This window comes from Nyctereutes procyonoides, unplaced genomic scaffold, assembly GCF_905146905.1.
Source record: "Nyctereutes procyonoides isolate TBG_1078 unplaced genomic scaffold, NYPRO_anot_genome, whole genome shotgun sequence".
Taxonomy (NCBI): domain Eukaryota; kingdom Metazoa; phylum Chordata; class Mammalia; order Carnivora; family Canidae; genus Nyctereutes; species Nyctereutes procyonoides.
The window spans coordinates 28,367,229-28,383,466 of record NW_026575020.1 but is presented as its reverse complement, the minus strand read 5'-3'; the positions used below and the strand labels follow the sequence as shown (position 1 = coordinate 28,383,466).

The 16,238-nt window shown below is 45.0% G+C and overlaps 2 protein-coding genes and 2 non-coding genes across 14 annotated transcripts in view; 3 read left to right on the top strand and 1 right to left on the bottom strand.

Annotated features, from left to right (window-relative positions):
* SGSM2 (small G protein signaling modulator 2) overlaps positions 1–6,749 on the bottom strand; it is a 35,745-nt gene extending 28,996 nt beyond the window's left edge. For 3 of the 11 annotated variants that reach the window (XM_055324511.1, XM_055324449.1, XM_055324519.1), the window contains exons 1-2: positions 5,534–5,683; positions 2,752–2,827 (exon numbers count right to left, since the gene is read on the bottom strand). In XM_055324511.1, coding sequence (XP_055180486.1) covers positions 2,752–2,827; positions 5,534–5,590 — 133 coding nt within the window. In that variant the 5' untranslated portion in view covers positions 5,591–5,683. Of the gene's footprint in view, positions 1–2,368; positions 2,421–2,751; positions 2,828–5,533; positions 5,685–6,056; positions 6,455–6,486 lie in introns of those variants that run through there. The other 8 variants (XM_055324467.1, XM_055324476.1, XM_055324457.1 and 5 more) reach the window with 8 other exon arrangements.
* A 103-nt stretch (positions 6,750–6,852) lies between these two features.
* On the top strand, positions 6,853–15,939 carry TSR1 (TSR1 ribosome maturation factor). Its single transcript, XM_055325387.1, has 15 exons — positions 6,853–6,982; positions 7,157–7,251; positions 7,563–7,782; positions 7,898–8,032; positions 8,414–8,841; positions 9,920–10,079; positions 10,525–10,679; positions 10,927–11,123; positions 12,018–12,180; positions 12,506–12,616; positions 13,313–13,445; positions 14,750–14,866; positions 15,266–15,406; positions 15,511–15,585; positions 15,738–15,939. Exons 1-15 carry the CDS (start codon positions 6,886–6,888, stop codon positions 15,914–15,916), a joined length of 2,406 nt encoding a protein of 801 aa, XP_055181362.1. The 5' UTR covers positions 6,853–6,885; the 3' UTR covers positions 15,917–15,939.
* Positions 12,759–12,846, top strand: LOC129518408 (small nucleolar RNA SNORD91 family). The gene has a single exon (XR_008666189.1). It is a non-coding gene; the product is annotated as a small nucleolar RNA SNORD91 family (small nucleolar RNA).
* Positions 13,588–13,682, top strand: LOC129518403 (small nucleolar RNA SNORD91 family). Its single transcript, XR_008666188.1, has one exon. It is a non-coding gene; the product is annotated as a small nucleolar RNA SNORD91 family (small nucleolar RNA).
* Positions 15,940–16,238: the final 299 nt, after the last annotated feature.

Below are 16,238 nucleotides of genomic sequence, written 5' to 3'. Positions count from 1 at the left end.
TGTCCAACTCTTAATCTCAGGATCATGAATTCAAACCCTGCATTGGGCTCCATGTTAGGCCTGGTGCCTACTTATTAAAAAAATAATAATATATAATGGAAATTAGTTATCGACCTTTAAAAATTGGGGAATTTCATATAAAAACCCAGACTTTGGGGCACCTGGGTGGCTCAGTGGTTGCGAGTCTGCCTTCAGCTCAGGTCGTGATCCCAGGGTCCTGGGATCAAGCCCCACACTGGTCTCCCTGGGGAAGCCCGTGTCTCCCTCTGCCTATGTCTCTGTCTCTCTCTGTCTCTCATGATTAAAGACAAACAAAAAACAAACCCAGACTTCTAGCTTCTCTTAAAATAAAACAAAGGCCAAGGCAAGCTGGGGCTTGCATTCCTGCAGGAGCTGACTGGTGGCAAGCAATACTCAGTTCACTTCAGGCCCTACCACCACTGCCTGTAGTCTCACACCCAGACACTCTTCTCGTCTGATTGTGGACATTTAAGTTTGCACTAGCAGACCAAAGAAACCTCCAACAGAACCCTGGAGCAGAAGAACCCTGGAGACTTGGGTCTATTTTATAGACCCTTGTTCTGTTTCAGAAACTAAAAGTGGCTGAAAGTAGAAGCATCACTCCTTTTGAGGGTAGTATCTCTGCCTGCTAGAAAGAGCCCTGGGCTTCTAGGCAGGAGACAAAAGCAAAAGCTCCACTGCTTCCTGGGGGCCCCTAGACTGATCAGAGGAGAAATGACAGTTTCTTCTCATCTTAATTGGCCTGAATGTGAAATACCCACAACTTTTCTCCCTCTCTTCCCCCACTCTCGGCCACCCACGTGTGGCGCCCATGCACAAGCTGTTTGCACTATTTTATTCTGTTTTCTGTATTTGTTGTATGTGGTCTGGATAAGGAATTAAGCCATGCATGACTGGGACACCAGCAGAGTCTGGTGACAATGGCAGACAGTGGTTGATATCAGGGGCACACAACACAGGTAGAAAGGAGTAGAGTTCTAATATTCTTGGAAGTCACTTATTGCAAGACTATCATGCTTCTCCCCTTACATAGGTCCTGCCTGAGGAAAGGTGAGATTAGATTGCTGCTTGTAAACCTGGGAATCATAACATCATCTCAAAGAACAGGGAAACTTACCCAAAAGGAAAATGGTGGGAACTCAAATCCGGCTAACCTAGTTTCAGCCTCAACATCCAAAGGAGAAGGAAAGACAGATATTTCCTGAGCTCTTACAGTGCTAGTAATGTTCACATGCATCATCTCAATCCTCACAAACATTTCTTGGGGTGGGAATCACCATCCTGTTTTAAGGGGAGCAACCTATGGGTGACAGTAGTTAAGAAACTTGTCCAAGATGACTTAATTAAGCAGAACACCAGGATTCATGTGAATCCTCAGTCTGTCACTTAGGCTCTGCTCACATACCATTTCTCCCCAGTCACTTTTCCTTATTTCTCTGCTTTATTTATTCTTTAAAGATTTATTTATTTATCTGAGAGAGAGAGAGAGAGAGAGAGAGAGAGAGAGAGAGAATGCCAGTGGGGGTAGGTGGGGAGGGAAAGGGAGACAAGCAGACTCTCCACTGAGCAGGGAGCCCCACTCAGGGCTCAATCTCAGGATCCTGGGATCATGACTTGCGCCGAAACCAAGACTTGGTCACTTAACCAAACAAGCCAGCAGGTGTCCCATCTCTGTTTATCTTTATTCATATCTTTATTATAGCATATGTTTATGTGTGCATTTGGTTTTCTCTCTCCCCACAAAATGTAAGCCCTTGTGGGCAGAGACTGTCCATCTTGTTACTGCTATTTCCCTACCTGAAGAACAGTATCTGGCTCCCAGCACACCCTCAGCATTTGTTGCTGGACTGATGGCAGGCAGCTCTATTTGCCTCACCACGCTACTGTCAAACAGTGCTCCTTTCATTTGTTCCTCTCGGAAATACACAACTTCCCTTTCACAAATCCCAAACACCAATCTCAGAGGCCAAGGAAAACAACAGTTTGAGAGATGGCAAACTGTCTCTTCAGAAAGGGAGCTGAAAGGAAGATCAAATTTTTGGAAATTTAAGAGAACTCTATTGTATATAGAGATAGGCTTGTCCCTGCAAAGTCAGAAGTCTTCACAGTGAAGTTGAAGGGATGCTTTCTTACAGACTTTTCCTCTTGTAAGGTGAGAGGGCTTTTGGCTTTCCCTCCTGTCATAGCTCCTGTTGTTTTGCACCCAAGCCAGTGCTTGGAAAGCTGGGATGCCAGGTGGGATTAATTAGAAAGTAGATGTGGCACAGAAAGCACCCGAAAACACAAACCCTTCCCCCAAAGTTAAAGTAGAAATAAACCAGAGCAGTGATTCCCAAACCAGAATTACCTAGGTCAGTGGTTCTCAGGGTGTGGTCCTGGACCAGCAGCTTCAGAACCACCTGTCAGAAATGCAAATTCTCAGGCCTGCCCCAAACCTACCTGAGTCAGAAATTTCAGGGTTGTTAGGAATCTGTGTTTTAATAAGCTCTTCAGGTGACTCTGATGCATACAAAAGATCAAGGGAACTAGATGTATATAGATATCCTCGGGCCCTGGAGATCCTGATTCAGTAGGTTGGGGACCAGGCCCAGGGAGATCTCAAATGCTTCAGAGTTGGATTCTAATTTGCAGCCATATTTGAAAACTACTAAACTTAAGGACTCATCTTTCCCTGGCTTAGGACAGTGTCCTCCGTATTAAACCCACTTCTCACTGCCCCCAGTCACTCACCACACAGAGCAATGATGTGGCTGCTATCCTCATGCACAAACTTCCTGGTGACAGCCTCCTCCATGATTTGTTTCACCTGTGGACAAAAGGGCAGCATCTTATTTCTTTTTCTAACCAAAGGCTTGTGAGCAAATAAATAGCTTGGTCCTGCTTTCCTAGTCTGGGTTCAGACACTTGCAGAGTAGAGAGTAAATAAGGGTGGGAAGAGAAGGGAAGATTAGAGAAATGGATTACCTCAATCCCAGTATAAAATCTTACAAAAAAAGTAAGCTCTGGGCAGAGTATGTCTGCCATTCTTTGGTCATGGCATTCAATGTTCTAATGCTGCCCTTGTTCCCAAGGCCCTTATCTAGGACTGTACAGTTTGGAGAATGGTAAAGCTTCTAAAGCCTGGGGAGGAGGGAAGAAGGGCCTAGTGGCTTCTCTCTATTGGAAGCTGTTCGTGGTTAGCAGTTAGGTAGAGGGAAATCAGATTGATCCTGTATTCTAAACCGTTAAAAGCATCTTAGATTACATTCTAAGGGGTTTGTATTAAACAAAGCATAAAGTCACAGCTCAAAGACCTGCAGGCATATGAAACAGGCTGGTAGGGCAGATTCTGGGGTTAGAAGGACCTACAGATGACTCTAGAATTATACCAGAGGTTTTGTTTTGAAAGACTGCTCTTGCCTATAATTAGCCCCATTGTTTCTACTCATAGAAGAGGAAAGGATATGGTTCTCTTTAAGTGCTGAAGGGAGAAGGGAACTAAGAACTGAGAGAAGGTTAAACTTTGTCAGGCAATATACGTAGCTGTGGCATATTTTGGACATTTCTCAGATTTGTTTAGGAATAATTCTAAGAGTAGTATAGGGGCAGCCCGGGTGGCTCAGCGGTTTAGCGCCACCTTCCGCCCGGGGTGTGGTCCTGAGACCTGGGATGGAGTCCCATGTCGGGCTCCCTGCGTGGAGCCTGTTTCTCCCTCTGCCTGTGTCTGTGCTTCTCTCTGTGTGTCTCTCTCATGAATAAATAAATAAAACATATATATATATAAAAAGAATAATTCTAAGAGTAGTATAAACAGCCTTCTAAGTATTGAAAAAAGAATTATACTTAGTCTTCTCAGAAATCTTTCTTTTTTTTTTTTTTTTTTTTCCAGATATCTTTCTTACATGGGACGGGATGAGCACTGAGCACTGGGTGTTATACTAAATGTTGGCAAATCGAACTCCAATAAAACAATATACCAAAAAAAAAAATCTTTCCTACATCCCTGATCAACCCTAAATTTGGATCACACCAACAATTCTAGCACATCTGTCCATAGTTTAGGTATGGCTACTTTTTCTTATTTATATTGCTCATATGAGTCTCTGTCACTAGACTGTTTCCTGAGGATAAACTAAGACTTGGGATTTCCCTTTTCCTTGGGGGAGATCAGGGCTGAGGGGTTTAGTATATGTGCTGCCGACGTGAGCACAGGGCTGGAGGGTTTAAATGCTGATTTGATAATACTCCTGGCCTAAAATACTTTCTTGGCCACCTTACAAGAGAGCTTCTCACACACACAGCTGGAAAGGTGATGGCTTCAACCACTTCTTTGCCAATAAGAAGGGAACAAATACATGTAGTCAGGCCATAGTTAATGCAGCAGAACCATCTAGAGCCTTACAGAAGTTTATGAGAACCCAGAGTCTTCTCCAATCCTAAAACTCTCGGAAGGGGTAAAGGAACCAATATGGTAAACTTTCATATATGAAGTACACATCCTTTCAGAGATGAAGAAATTAAGATTCAAGGAGATTAAATAACTTATTCAAGTAACAGAGCTAGGTTCAGAGTATTCCAAGGTTATGGATCCCCACCATCTTGCAGTCTCCAAGATATTTATCAAAAACTCACTGAGTGCCTACTGTGTGTCAAGTCCTAGACACAGAACAGTGGACAAAACAGACAGGTTTCCTGCCCTTGTGGAGTTTGAACAACTGGTAGAAGACAGCCACAAAGGTAGGTGCAAGGAGTTCACAGTTCTAGAGGCCTAATCCATTCTAATCCATCCTGCAGGCTTGAGCTCTCCAGCTCTCATACACGGTGAGTCATTCCTATGGGTTTCCCCCCGCCCCCCAAACACACAATGAAACTGAAATGGGCTTTAGAGCAGGGTCAAGATAAAGGACATCAGTACAGGGAAGGACTCCTCTATTCCTGACTTTTGGGGTGGGGGGTGCGCTCCTCAAATAGGGGAAAGTAAGTCTTAAAAACCATTTTCAACCGCCCCTTCATCGTGGTCTCTCGGTAGGGAGGTGGGCGTGGAGTGGCAGCAGTGCGGTGTGCGACAAACCCTCCCGCAGTCGCGACTCAGTTCCCAGGGGAATCCCTGAAACCGGCGTAGCGCAAACCGGAGCTAAGCCCCCAAACCGTTTAGCGCAGGTGGAGGCCCGTGCGGGGCCCTCCCCAGGCCGCGGGGGGCAATGAATGGGTAGCACCACCTCTCCAGAAATCGCCGCCACCCCTCCCCCGACCCTGGTCTCCCAGGACTGCTTCCGTCACAGGGCCGGGAACTGCGGGATCCTGGAGCAAATCAGCGCCGGAGCGCCGGCCTGGTCCCTCGGACCGAGGGGTGCTGTCTGTAGATCCGAGAGAGTCCATGACCCGGTCTCCGCCCGGCACAGGCCCGAGAGCAGCGGCGTCCCGGGGGAGGGGGAGGAGAGGGGGAGGGGAGGACGGGCCCGCTCGCGCCCCTCCGCAACCCGGGGCCCGGGGGCAAGGCGCGAGCCCCCGGGGGTCCTTCCCCGGACTTTACCTCCTTTTTCACGTTCCACAACAGTTTCTCTTTGACCGCGTCCTCCGCGCTGCCCATGGTGCGGCGGGTGGCGGGGAGACGACGCCGAGCTACCCCCCAAGGCCCCCGCGCACCCTCGCCGCCTCCGCGCCTCTCTGCTCAGCGCCCCACGCGCAAGGCGGAGCCCCCGCGCGCTGCGCTCCCCGCCCGCCGCCGCAGCCACTGCCCGGTACTGGGCTCCGCAGCCTTCTTCCGAGCCCCGCACAGACGTCAGGCGGCTGGCCCGGCCCCTTCCCACAGCCGGGGGCGGGGGGGGGGTTGCGCTCCACAATGAGGGGGGGGGAGGTCGGGAAGGAGGGAGTAGCGCGCGCCTGGGGGTGGTGGGCCCCCAGACGCGCGCCTCGCGGGCCGCTGTCATGGCAACGCGCCGACTCCTGCCCCGAGGGTGCGAACCAGCATTGTGAGCGCCAGCGGCCAGCTCTGCACAGCACTGAGCGGGGTGGTGGCGCGCCCCGGACCCCACGACTGAGGGAAAGTTGCTCACATCGGAACTGGCTTCCAACCAGCCAGACGCTCCTTGATTCCTGCCCGCTCGTTTTCCCGACGGGAATGGCCAGGGTCCCTCGCGCCTGGAGTCTGGCTACCAGGAAAACAGCGTTAGTCTCCTGGCTGAAAGGCCAGAACTCCATCGTTCCTCTAGATCCCTCTGCCAGCCGGTGGCCCTTAGCTGCAAAGCGTTGGGAAGAGGGGTGGAAGCACAGCCGCCCCGAGCCTGAAGAGGTCAAGGTCAGCTCTCCCTCTCCAGTCTTGTCCTTCCTGAAGCTACATGGGTGGTAGGGGCGCGAGTTGGAGTAACTGGGACCAGCCGTAACTTGTATGGAGCCCATAAAGGTGAGAGAAGTGCCTTCCACACCATTTGCCCCGTAGACTTGAGCAGCCCAACAGAAGAAAGGGTTGCTCAAAGCGGAACACACCTGCTGCTGCAAACAGGAAGGACGTGCACAAATCTAGCTGAGAGGAGGGCTTAGCCCTCTCGCACGAATGCAGAAACTTCAGCAGCTTCCTTACTGATACAACTTGGTAGATCCCAGAATGAACATATAGGTGGCAAAAAGCCATCCGGCACCTAGAGCCCAAACCTCTTAACTACATCCGGTTTTTCAAGACCCCCAGCGGCCAACCGCCGCGGGAGAAAAGTTTTCTCCGCTGCGTTGCGGAGACGCGGGCGTCCAGCTCCCTAAGGCTGGTCGGGAGACCTATCGCGAGAGGAAACGGGAGCTCCGCCCGCCACGGAGAGGGCCGTCCAAAGAGGGGGCCGGAAGCGCTGGGTCCCGCCCGGAACTAGTGCTGATTGCGTGCACGTGAGCGGGGACATGGCGGCCCACCGTTCTGGCCCGCTCAAGCAGCAGAATAAAGCCCATAAAGGCGGACGGCACCGGGGTCGGGGATCCGCGCAGCGGGACGGCAAGGGTGAGGAGATAGGGTTGGAGGAAGAAGGGCAATTTAGTCGATATCAGCTGCTTTCCTTTATGTCCAGACTGAGCTCCTATCTCTGGCCTGGACCCCGCGGACACTCTTAAGTTGGGCGGAGTGGGTCCCCTTTCTTGTCCAAAAGGACAAGATTCCTTACTGATCTTTTTCTAGGTCTGAAAATCCTAAGCAAGAAGGTGAGAAAAGAGCTCAGCAAAGCAGACCAGAGGCATCGCGCTAGCCAGCTCCGAAAGCAGAAGAAAGAGGCGGTGAGAGGAGCAGGGGTTGGGGAATGGTGTGGCTTCTAATTGTTCTAGGCGGATAATGCGTCGAACTAAAAAATGTGACCCCGGGAAGGGGCTGGGAATGAAGAATAACTGTGGAGCACATGTCAGGCGTGCAGATCTATACTCATGCTAGGGCATTTTTTGCTTTGGTCCGAGTTCCTGCTCACTCTCCAGGCATACATGCCTCCTTTTACAAGAAAAATGCAGTGGGCTGGGAGTGGGGAGTGAGGGGTGAGGAAGGGGCATCCATACTGTGGGAAAGGCAATACTGAAACATGGATTCCTTCTATTAGGTTCTGGCAGAGAAGAGACAGTTGGGCAGCAAGGATGGTCCTCCTCATCAGGTACTGGTGGTGCCCCTCCATGACAAGATTTCCCTGCCAGAGGCCTTTCGGTTGCTTCAGGATACAGACACCGGAACAGTACACTTGAATGAATGCGGAAGCACCCATAGCTTTATGTTGTTATGCCCTCGCTTGAAACATCGGTGGTTTTTCACATCTGCAAGGCCAGGTTAGAGCATACAACAGTACTTTCTATTGTTATGTTTTGAGTTTGGTAATGTTCTTTTAGTATAACGTGATGGTGCCAAACACCACTTTCTACTAACATCGTTTTATATCTATAGGGGATCTGCACACTGTGTTAGACATGGCCAAAGTGGCGGATACCATCCTTTTCCTCCTTGATCCACTAGAAGGCTGGGACAGCATTGGGGATTACTGCCTTTCCTGCCTCTTTGCTCAGGGCCTTCCCACGTATAGTAAGTGAGTTGGGAGTATTAAAGGCAAAGGAGGGAAGTTAATTAGCATTTTATTATGCACCTATAATTTGCCAGGCACCGTGTCCAACATGATACAGGGATATAACTGGTGGGTTGTATTTGGCTGATAGTACATGTATGGCTTAAATTTGGTCCATCACTTAGAAATTATCAAGGTGCCTTTTTATTTCTGGGCTACTCTTGCTCTAGAGGAAGAAGAATATGAATTTTTTTTCATTATAAAATTTTTTAGAGTAGTTGAATGTTGGGTTTTTCGGTGATCTCTGAGCTCACAACTGAACTGTTAGCTTGTTTGTGAACTACAGGGGGGATTTACATGTGGTAAAGCAACAGATAAAACCCTTTTTCTCTTCTTCACAGCGCTAGCTGTCCAGGGCATTTCTGGCCTCCCACCAAGGAAACAAATAGATGCCAGAAAGAAGCTAAGTAAAACAGTAGAGAAGCGTTTTCCTAGTGACAAACTTCTTCTGTTAGACACTCAGCAGGAGGCAGAGATGCTGCTCAGGCAATTGGCCAACCAAAAGCAACGGCATCTTGCCTTTCGAGATCGACGGGCCTACCTGTTTGCTCACACTGCTCACTTTGTGCCGAGTGAAGAAAATAACTTGGTGGGCACCTTAAAAATCTCAGGCTATGTTCGTGGACAGACTCTAAATGTAAATAGCTTGCTGCATATCATTGGACAGGGTGATTTCCAGATGAAACAGATAGATGCCCCTATGGACCCTTTCCCTTTAAATTTTAGAATGATCAAATCCCAAAAGGAGGACCCGGGTGTGGCAATGGAGGTAAGACTGATGTTCTTTTTTTTTTTTTTTTTTTAATTTATGTATTTATTCATGAGACAGATAGGCAGAGACACAGGCAGGAGGAGAAGCAGGCTCCATACAGGGACCCTGATGCAGGACATGATCCTGGAACTCCAGGATAGTGCTGAAGACATACACTCAATCGCTAAGCCACCAGGCATTCCCCCCCCCCTTTTTAAATGATTTATTTATTTATTCATGAGAGAGACAGAGCGAGAGGCAGAGGGAGAAGCAGGCTCTCTGCGGGGAGCCTGATGTGGGTTTTGATCCCAGGACCCTGAGATCATAACCTGAGCTAAAGGCAGACACTCAACCACTGAGCGACCCAGTCTCTCCAAGATTGATGTTCTTAAAGATTGTATGTTGTAGATGCATGTGTAAGCTGATGTAGGGTGTGAACTAATAATCAGAGAAGTCTGCATTTGGACAAGTCTCTGGAGGTAACTGCTAGTTTGAAGTAAGGCAGTTGTCAGCTGTGAACAATGTTGACATATCACGTATTTATCCAGCACTTGGAGGTGCCTTGCACAGCAGTTGGTTCTGAGTTTATAGAAGACACACAAGATGCTGTCTCTTTCCTTAGACAACTTATTTAGATCAGAAAAAATGACAAACAGCTATGAAAAAAAATTGAAAAGGTGTGGTTAGGGTATAGACCTGCTGTGGAAGTTAAGAAAGTAGTGAGCTTCATAGAAGAGCAGGCTTGAGCCAGGTCTTAAGAGGGATGAATGTGACTTGTGAGTTGACGAGATGAAACCGTATTGAAGAAGATAGAGACAACATGAACCTAGGACAGTGAGAGATCAGAGGGTTTCTTTGAAGAAATCAGCTTGATGGAAGTAAGGTATGTAACAAATGGGTAGGAGTGAGACCAGATTATGAAAGCCCTCAAAACCAGAGGTTAGACTTAAAATGCTAGAAAACTGAAATGTTTGAAACATTTGACAAATTTCAGCTGTTTCTACTTCATTCTTTTAATTTTTGGATCTTTCTGGTTACGTTGTTAGATTTGGTAGATTTTTGGGTAATGTTTGGCGTCACCTATTTTATTTTTCAGATTTGTGCTATGGATGCTGTAGCTGATATGGAGGAAGACCTTAAGTTCGTAATGAAGGCAGACCCTGATAAACACGAATCTTTGCAAACAGAGGTTAACCTAGATCCAATGGAGGGGGAGCAGACCTGGCCCACAGAGGAGGAGCTTAGTGAAGCAAATGGTTGGTATTGGCAAACTTGTTTGTAATTCGTCTGGCTTGGAACTGTGGATTTTCTCTAGCTGCTCATATTTAGGGTAGAGTGAGATGAGGATGTATTTGGACATCAGTTTTCTTAGCTTTAAGGGCTATGTTTGCACCAAGCAAACAAACATTGGACACAGCTTTGCTCCATTTTTCAAAATTACTTGTGTTACTGTTTTTTTAACAAACAGGCAAACAACTTTGATTTGCTGCAAAGTTTATTTAGCTGTGTAGTATTGCTATGTCTCTTAAGTAGCGCTAGTCCTGAGGCAGCTGAATTAAATTTGGAAGTAGTCTGTTCTACTCATAGTATCAGAACTTCTGGTGTTGGTAGCAGTATTTAGTATCTTGCCTCGGTTGTCTTGCCAGAGTAATAAGGGAAAGAAGGAGTATAATTTAGCTTAATTTGTTTGGGCTTTTATAGACTTCTTGAAGGAAAGTTCCAAGGTGGTAAAGAAGGTTCCCAAAGGGACATCCAGTTACCAAGCTGAATGGATTTTGGATGAGGATGGTGAAAGTGATGGGGAAGATGAATATGATGATATGCAACGTGAGGATTTTATTGAAGAGGAATCTCAGGTAAAGAAATTGACCCTTGGTCCACTTCCATGTACAGCCCCAAATGCAAGGCAAAGTGCCTTGAGGGGGTGTATGTGATCAGTTTCCTAGGAATGACTTGTAGCAGCCAGAAATGAGACTTTTTAAAACTTCATCTCTATTAGAATTGATATTGGTTTGGACTGGATGTCCAGTGAAATTATTGTCTTTCTAGTTCAGTGGTCTGTAGGGTAGAGATAGGTGTGAAACTGTACTCTTTATTCTACAGGATGAAGGCAGTGAAAAGGAAGAGGAGGAGGAATATGAAACTATGACTATGGGAGAGTCTGTCCATGATGATCTGTATGATGAGAATGTGGATGATGAGGCTGAGGAAAAAATGTTGGAGAAATATAAACAAGAAAGACTGCAAGAGATGTTTCCAGATGAAATAGATACCCCCCGTGATGTGGCTGCAAGAATTAGGTTAGTCAACAAGTCTAAAATCAGTATGTTTTTATTTAAAATTTCTGTAGTTCAGAACTATGTCAGTATGATGCAAGGAGACAAACACATTGTCCCTACTCCCGAAGCGCTAATATTTTGTTTGGGAAGGTAAGACATGCATACAGGAAACAGTAATATATAATCAAGTGGTGGGCTGTATGGTTACAGACTAATGATGTTACCATACTTTAATGAAAGAGATACTAAGATGAATCAGCAAAGGCTTCCTATAGGAGCTAATACTAAAAGTATAAAACATTTGGAGATTTGGGGGAGTTTGGGCAAGAATAAAAGTATGAAGAGCAAATCACCATGTCTGTCTGCTCTGGAAGTGAGTCTGACTAAAGCCAGAGAGTTTATGGTGGATATTAGGGAGAGGTAAGACTTTTATCAAGGACCTTGACTACCAGATTAAAGAGCCACTCCCTGAAGGAGCTACTGTAAGGACTTTTGTCTTTTTTCAGTGAGGGATTGGGGCTTGGCTCTGAAGTATTTGTTAGAAGCTGGTTTTTTGTTTTGTTTCATTTTGTTTTTTAAGATTTTAATTATTTGAGAGCGAGAGAATCCCGAGTAGACTCCATGCCAAACTCCCAGTGCAACATGGAGCTAGGTGTGAGGCTCAGTTCCAGGACCCTGAGATTATGACCTGAGTCAAAACCAAGAGTCAGACGCTTAACCAACTCTGCCACCCAGGTGCCCCTGTAGAAGCTGTTTGAAGTGTGGTTTTAGGCGATTAGATTATCTTGAGAGATAGTGGTAGAGTTGTGTTTCTTTTTTCTTTTTAAGCTAGAACCTTAGCTATTTTAGAAGTGACTTGAGTGAATAAGTAGCACCATATAAATTTGACTATTCTTTAAAATCTCTCGTATCTAGATTTCAGAAATACAGAGGCCTCAAGAGCTTCCGGACATCTCCGTGGGATCCTAAGGAAAACCTTCCTCAAGATTATGCTAGGATCTTTCAGTTTCAGAACTTTACTAATACTAGGAAACGCATTTTTAAAGAAATTGAGGAAAAAGAAGTTGAAGGAGCTGAGGTATCTGCCTTCTTTTGTTCATCCCTATAAGGTGCTTTTGTTTGCCAAGGTGCCCCTGTCCTTTATTCCTTCTCTTGACCTGAGTACCTTATTTAGTTTTGTGCTGCCCATAGCTGAACTAAAGGAAAGGAGCCACTGGTAAGAGTGACGTTGAGAACAAAGAGGTATCAGATGGTTACTGAACAAGTTTAGTCTGGGTAGTTGAGGCATCTATGAAAGGCAATTTTGAAGGTAGTCTAAGAGACTTCTAACATATTTGGAGAGATGCTTCATTATTGAGACCTTAAGGGTAACTGCATGATTATTTCCTGTTTTCTTCTGGCAGGTTGGCTGGTATGTCACACTTCACGTCTCTGAAGTTCCTCTCTCAGTGGTTGAGTACTTTAAGCGAGGAGCACCCTTGATTGCATTTTCTTTACTACCTCATGAACAGAAGGTGAGTTAGTGTCTTGAGAAATGGGGAGTTACGAAACTTTCCAAGTAGTTTTATATTGTATGACAGTCTAAAATTTTATGTGACATTTTATTCACTGGGATGTGAAGAATCTGCCTTAGGATTAGGAATTCAGAGAATATGGTAGAAAAGTCCATGATGGTGACCCAACATGTCACCCTGTCTGAAGCATCTCAGTGATGCAGTCTCTGTGTTCTGAGACTTCTCTAAGTATGCTTGTCAGATCATATTTTAACCAAAGGTTGGGAGCCTTAAAGGGGGGTAGGGGGTTATGCCTCAGCCTAGATCTTTCTCTTGGTGGCCAGCAGTCAAGTGTGTTGGGGTGGATGTGAGAGCTTTGGCCTTTGGTCATTGTGCGTAAAAGTTGAGGAGGGAAACATCTTGAATGAGATAGTTTTGAGGCATGTGGTGAGGGAGTGACTTAAAGGCACTGATTTTGTGGCAGATGTTCAGCTTTTGCAATGTTAGTTCATATAGAAAGATACACAAAAGGCTCTAAAAACCAGCCTGTGTTTGACTTGAATACCAGTTGTTGGTAAAGGTAATTCTCACTTTGTCCACTATACTTCTCCATAAGTAAGTGTTAAAGTGAATCTGAACCGCTAGTTTGGTTCACCGTCTTTCGATTAAGGCTACTCTGTTACAGATATGAAGATGTTTTTCTTATGTGGTCACCAGATGTCAGTACTAAATATGGTGGTGAGCCGGCACCCTGGCAACATTGAACCTGTGAAAGCCAAAGAGGATTTAATCTTCCACTGTGGGTTCAGGCGCTTCCGAGCCTCACCTTTATTCTCTCAGCACACTGCAGGTAAAGCAGTGGTGAAGTTCTGGGTTCTTGTGATTCTTAATGTCTTCTGGGTGACTATTATTGTAGTGGGGATGTGCAGAATTCACAATTTCAAATTCTAGAACTCTAGGTTTCTGGGTGAGGGATATTTTTGGTACTCTGGTCTAGGAGCCAATGATGTTTTTATTCACAATGTCTGAACCTGTCTGAAGCATCCCAGTGATGCAATCTTTCTGTGGTGCTGAGGCTTCTCTGCCATGAGTATTTGTTCCAAAATGGTTTGGAATGGGAGTCAGTGGCTCTATAAAATGGTGTGTCAAAGTGTAGACTACTTAGCATTTCTTGGCCGGTGGCAGTGTGGGTAAAGACTAAGGGTAGCCCACAGTTGGGTAAAAGAGGTATGTGGCATCTGCGATGTTGAGACTAGATGTTTAAGAGTGGTGACCAGGGGCACTTTCATGGTAAAATGATTATACTCCTACACATTAGGAGTGGAAGGATATTTTGCATTAACTTGGAGGCTTCTGAACATCTATACATATTTAGCTCTCACTAATGGATGGAGGAAGATGAGAAAGGCAGTATTAAATGGGTGCTCTGGATAATTTTTGTTCTTACTAGCCGTGCTCTCTAAATGAGAGATTAACCTCTCTTTCCTTTAAAATATTTTATTTTCCTTTAACTTCAGTATTAAGAAGGGGTTAGAATTTCATTGAAGGTAAAAGCAGAAGCCTCAAGATCAAAGATCAGCAAAGTATGAATGGCCCATAGGCCAAATCTGTCCCACCTCTTGTTTCTGTTAAATAAAATTTTGTTGGAACACAGTTGTGGGTTTTTTTTTTTAACCCCTTTTTCTTAGTATTATGTATAGGTATTTTTCTGCAATAGTGGCACAGTTGAATAGTAGTTGAAACAGAAATTGTGTGACCATAGGCCTAAAATATTTACTATCTGGTCCTTTATAGAAAATGTTTGCCAATCCTTGTCCAAGATTAAGAACTGTTGATTTAGTGGAAATATTCTCTAGAGCATTGTTTCTCAAATGAAGTAGGGGTGATAAGAATCAGTCACCTGGAGAACCTTTTCAAACCCCAAATACAGTCCAAGCTCCAAAATTCTGCCTCCAGTTGAAAAATCACTCTGAGGAACTGAGTTGTATCTTTCAGTTGTATTGAGGTAGGAATTATTTTGAACTGGCCAGGTAAAGAAACATAAGTTACCTTAGGTTTAAGAGTTGCAGTGATGTAGCTTTTCACAGGCTTCTGGATTACCAATGGTTTCTCAAAATGTTTTTGGTTTATATTTTTTAACCCTTATTATGGCAGCGGATAAACATAAATTTCAGAGATTCCTGACTGCTGATGTGGCCTTGGTGGTGACAATATATGGCCCAATCACGTTTCCTCCTGCATCTGTGCTGCTTTTCAAACAGAATAGCAATGGTAAGTTCACAGAGGGAAACAGGCCTACAAGTCCTCTATAGGTTTAAAACTATTTTTTGTATTTAGATTTAAGAGCCATATTGTATGAAGAAGGTAATGATAGTTTTTGGAATATGTCTCAGCCATAATGGCCTAAGGCAAGGATGACCAATGGAGTTTTATCTTTCTTACAAACCACAGCTAATTGGTAGATGCTCAGACTGCTATATTTAGGGTAGCTTTTGGTGACAGAATTAGCAGGGATTTCATATAATGATCTTTGCCATGGACCCAGGAGGACAGCATAATATATCCCTACTTTAAGTTTCTCTAAGATCTTGTTTAGGTCTTTCAATGGAATAGAGCAATAAATGAAGGCTTTGGCTTATAGACTCCTGCTATTCTGCTTTTGCTCCTTAGGCATGCACAGCCTCATTGCCACAGGCTATCTATTGTCAGTGGATCCAGACAGAATGGTCATCAAGAGAATTGTTTTGAGTGGTCATCCTTTCAAAATTTTTACTAAGATGGCAGTAGTGCGTTACATGTTCTTCAGCAGAGGTAGGTGTGAAGGATGGGATCAGATTGCCTTTCCGGGGTGAGGGTTGAGTTTATGTTTTGTGGGTATATATTTCATCTTGGTCTTCTGTGTGTTTCATTCTAAGAGGATGTGTTGTGGTTTAAACCCGTGGAACTGAGAACAAAGTGGGGCCGCAGGGGACACATCAAGGAACCTTTGGGTAAGAAAACATGAGATTTGGCACCTTATCCAGGTTTTCCCAGTGCTACTAAATGACTGTTGGGTTAAAAAAAAAAAATGACTGTTGGGTTAGAAGACTACTGATTTAAAATTTTCTATTTTAATTTGATCGACTTGCTGTTTTCTTTCTAGGTACTCATGGCCACATGAAGTGCAGTTTTGATGGGAAGCTAAAATCTCAGGACACAGTACTGATGAACCTCTATAAACGAGTTTTCCCCAAATGGACTTATGATCCATATGTACCAGACCCAGTACCATGGATGAAAAGTGAGATTTCTTTAGCAGTGCCTGAAGTGGACATGGAATAATAGATTCATTGAGATTCTGTCTCATTGCTACTAGTGAACACTCTAGGGATGGGAGCCGATAGGTTGTAATTGGGCAAAGTTTGTGTTTTCTACTTTAGCCCAGAGATCTGGGCTTTTTTTTTTTTTTTTTTTTGCAAAGCCTTTTTTGCAAAGGCTTTTCTTGGCCTTGACAAAGTGTCTCAGTAAACTATGGATGTTTTTCTCTTGCTAGTTAAAAAAGAAAAAACTATTTACTGAAACATCCATTCTCCATTAGGAATTTGAAAGCTGTTTAAGAGAGGAAGATAGGAAGTTTAACCAGGAACCAAATTTTCCAAGCGTC

Excerpts from the sequence above, each read along its gene's own strand:
- TSR1 (XM_055325387.1), top strand. The coding sequence starts at position 6,886 with ATGGCGGCCCACCGTTCTGGCCCGCTCAAGCAGCAGAATAAAGCCCAT. Across the intron at positions 6,983-7,156 it reads CGCGCAGCGGGACGGCAAGG|GTCTGAAAATCCTAAGCAAG; the intron begins GTGAGGAGATAG and ends ATCTTTTTCTAG. Across the intron at positions 11,124-12,017 it reads GATGTGGCTGCAAGAATTAG|ATTTCAGAAATACAGAGGCC; the intron begins GTTAGTCAACAA and ends TCTCGTATCTAG.